The following is a 2,292-nucleotide window of genomic DNA, read 5'->3' on the forward strand; positions in this document are numbered from 1 at the left end:
GATGGCCACGGTACCTTCTAATTTAAATTAATGCTTGAAGTACCACCGATGGGTGGTTCCTTCCCAAGATTTTCAAGTGTATATGAAACATACAACATATTTACTTATTGTATTATTTTGTACAGTTGTAAATTACATTAAATAAATAAAAAAGAAATATCTGATTCAGATTAGGGACTATCTTATTTGTGAAAAAGTAAGGAGCATTGAGCAATTTACGAAGGAGTTTAGATTGTAAGGATTTGGAAGGTTTAGTGGAGCCCCAAAGCTCAACTCTAAATAGACTGTATTATTGTGATATAAATGATTCTTTTCTAATTAATTGGAAGCTTAGACAATTTGTCAAGTAATTGTTGTAATAGTCGGAATCTACGAGGTCTCCTGTCTTTTCAATCTTGTATGAGGATTCCAAAGAAGTAGTTCGTCGAGATATAACTCTAAATAGAGCATTATTAAAGGATTCTATAAAGCAGGATGTTACAGATTTACGAAAAAGGTTAGCGGTGATTTGTTTCAATCCTTTATTTATGACACCATTATATCATTAGGCTATGAAACGGGATTGGGGAGTTTTGGATACAACTAATGAGTTAGCTATTCACCAATGGCACACATAGGTTATCGGCATGCTAAGCTAACTTAAAATGTCTCTTGGTCAACAACTGGCTCTGCAAGACCTGTTCTCAGCAACATTACACTGGCAGCTGTTCGAAACCGGCCTAAAAGATTAACTTTTATTTCGTGAGGACCCACAGAATTAAAACTTGACCCCCACTCAGATTAAAAAAAGATGGTTACCTGTAGATAATCCCTTTGTTTGTCAGAAATGACCATGCAGGGAGTAATAAGAAAAAAAGCTGGCCTTATTTCGTTCGAGATATTTTTATTTATTTATTGCAATTTACAACTTTACATTATAATACATTTAGTAAATTTGATCTCAGTTCAGACGCCTCGGAGGATTATCAGGAATGGAAGAGGAGGCCAAATTAGAAACTAGTGGGTTTGGGAGGTTAGGGAGTTTGAAATGGAAGGAATGATATCTGGTTCGGGCTAGCTCGGTTACATAAGGAACATTTAGGTCTTTATGGATGGTTTTATTAGGAACAAAATAAGGAGCATTGAGGATTTTGGATTGTAAAGATTGGATACGAGAGGAATTCGAAGGTTTAGTGTAGCCCCAAAGCTCAACTAAATGTCAGATAGGCCTTATTACAGTCATGTAGATCAGTCTTTTGTTGTGAACTGGGAGTTTAGATCGTTTGTCTAGTATGTGCTGTAATAGTCGAAATCGACGAGCAGTTTCCTGTCTTTTGAGTCTTGTGTGAAGATTCCAGTTTAGTCGTTTGTCCAGACGTAGTCCAAAGTAGCGGATCTGTTCTACAGGGGTAAGAGTAACGTTATTAAAGGAGACTGTAGGGCAGTCGGCAGGTTTACGTAGATGGGTAAAGGTGATTCGATGGGATTTGTTGAGATTTATTTTAATCCTCCAATTACGAAACCATTCTTTGAGGCTGTGATATGGGATTTGAGATGTTAGTATCGGCATTGGGAGGCTCATGACCATGCTAAAGTCGAAAAAATATGCCAAGGGAGTATAGTTGCATTCTAATCTCAAATGAATTCATAGACTTTAATATACTTGGCACATTCACACACTTGGAGCTTATACCATACGTGCTATAACACATTTAACGTGCTCAATACTTTTAACATACTTTAAATAGGTTCCATCAAAATCCTCAGTTTAAAATACTCTAATATACCCCTCCTCCCTCTCGGCTGGCTATAGTTCGGTATCACCTTACTACTATCATAGGACTTGTCCTCACTCGAGTTATCGCACCACAAAAGCTCACCTGTACTCTGAAGGCGCCCTGTAGGCCGGACTCGTGATGTAAATGTCCGAGCCCGCCTCGTTGTCGGAGAGTCCCGTAAGAGACGCAGCTGCGCTTCTACTGCGTCTTCTGCGTTCTCTTCTCTCCGTCATAGATCTCTGGCTCTCCTCTCCTATAATATAATAATGTATTAGTAATAATATAGTACAATATATATAAGTAAAAAAAATAATATTGGATTGCAAAAAATGTTCTGTCTAATTCATAAATAGGTACATATTGCTATGTATCGAGGAATTAGCCATGATTTCAACAATATGTCGTTTATTAAGGCTTTTTACCATCTGTACCCAATACCTGGTTAGGGTAGGAGTCTCTTACTGCGTCCCCGGATATGAAAACATCTGTATTAAGTTTGTCACATTACCAGAGGCCCCTGAGAAAATTAGATTGG

The 2,292-nt window shown here is 37.7% G+C and overlaps 1 protein-coding gene across 2 annotated transcripts in view; it reads right to left on the minus strand.

Moving 5' to 3' along the window:
- Positions 1–2,292, minus strand: part of LOC106692901 (uncharacterized) — a gene marked incomplete in the record, with an annotated part of 226,376 nt that overhangs the window by 12,120 nt on the left and 211,964 nt on the right. For both annotated transcript variants that reach the window (XM_067048739.1, XM_067048738.1), the window contains 1 exon segment: positions 1,860–2,010. In XM_067048739.1, coding sequence (XP_066904840.1) covers positions 1,860–2,010 — 151 coding nt within the window.

The sequence above is a fragment of the Halyomorpha halys genome, unplaced genomic scaffold (genome assembly GCF_000696795.3).
Source record: "Halyomorpha halys isolate HHAL.00 unplaced genomic scaffold, Hhal_1.1 Scaffold76.1, whole genome shotgun sequence".
Lineage (NCBI taxonomy): Eukaryota > Metazoa > Arthropoda > Insecta > Hemiptera > Pentatomidae > Halyomorpha > Halyomorpha halys.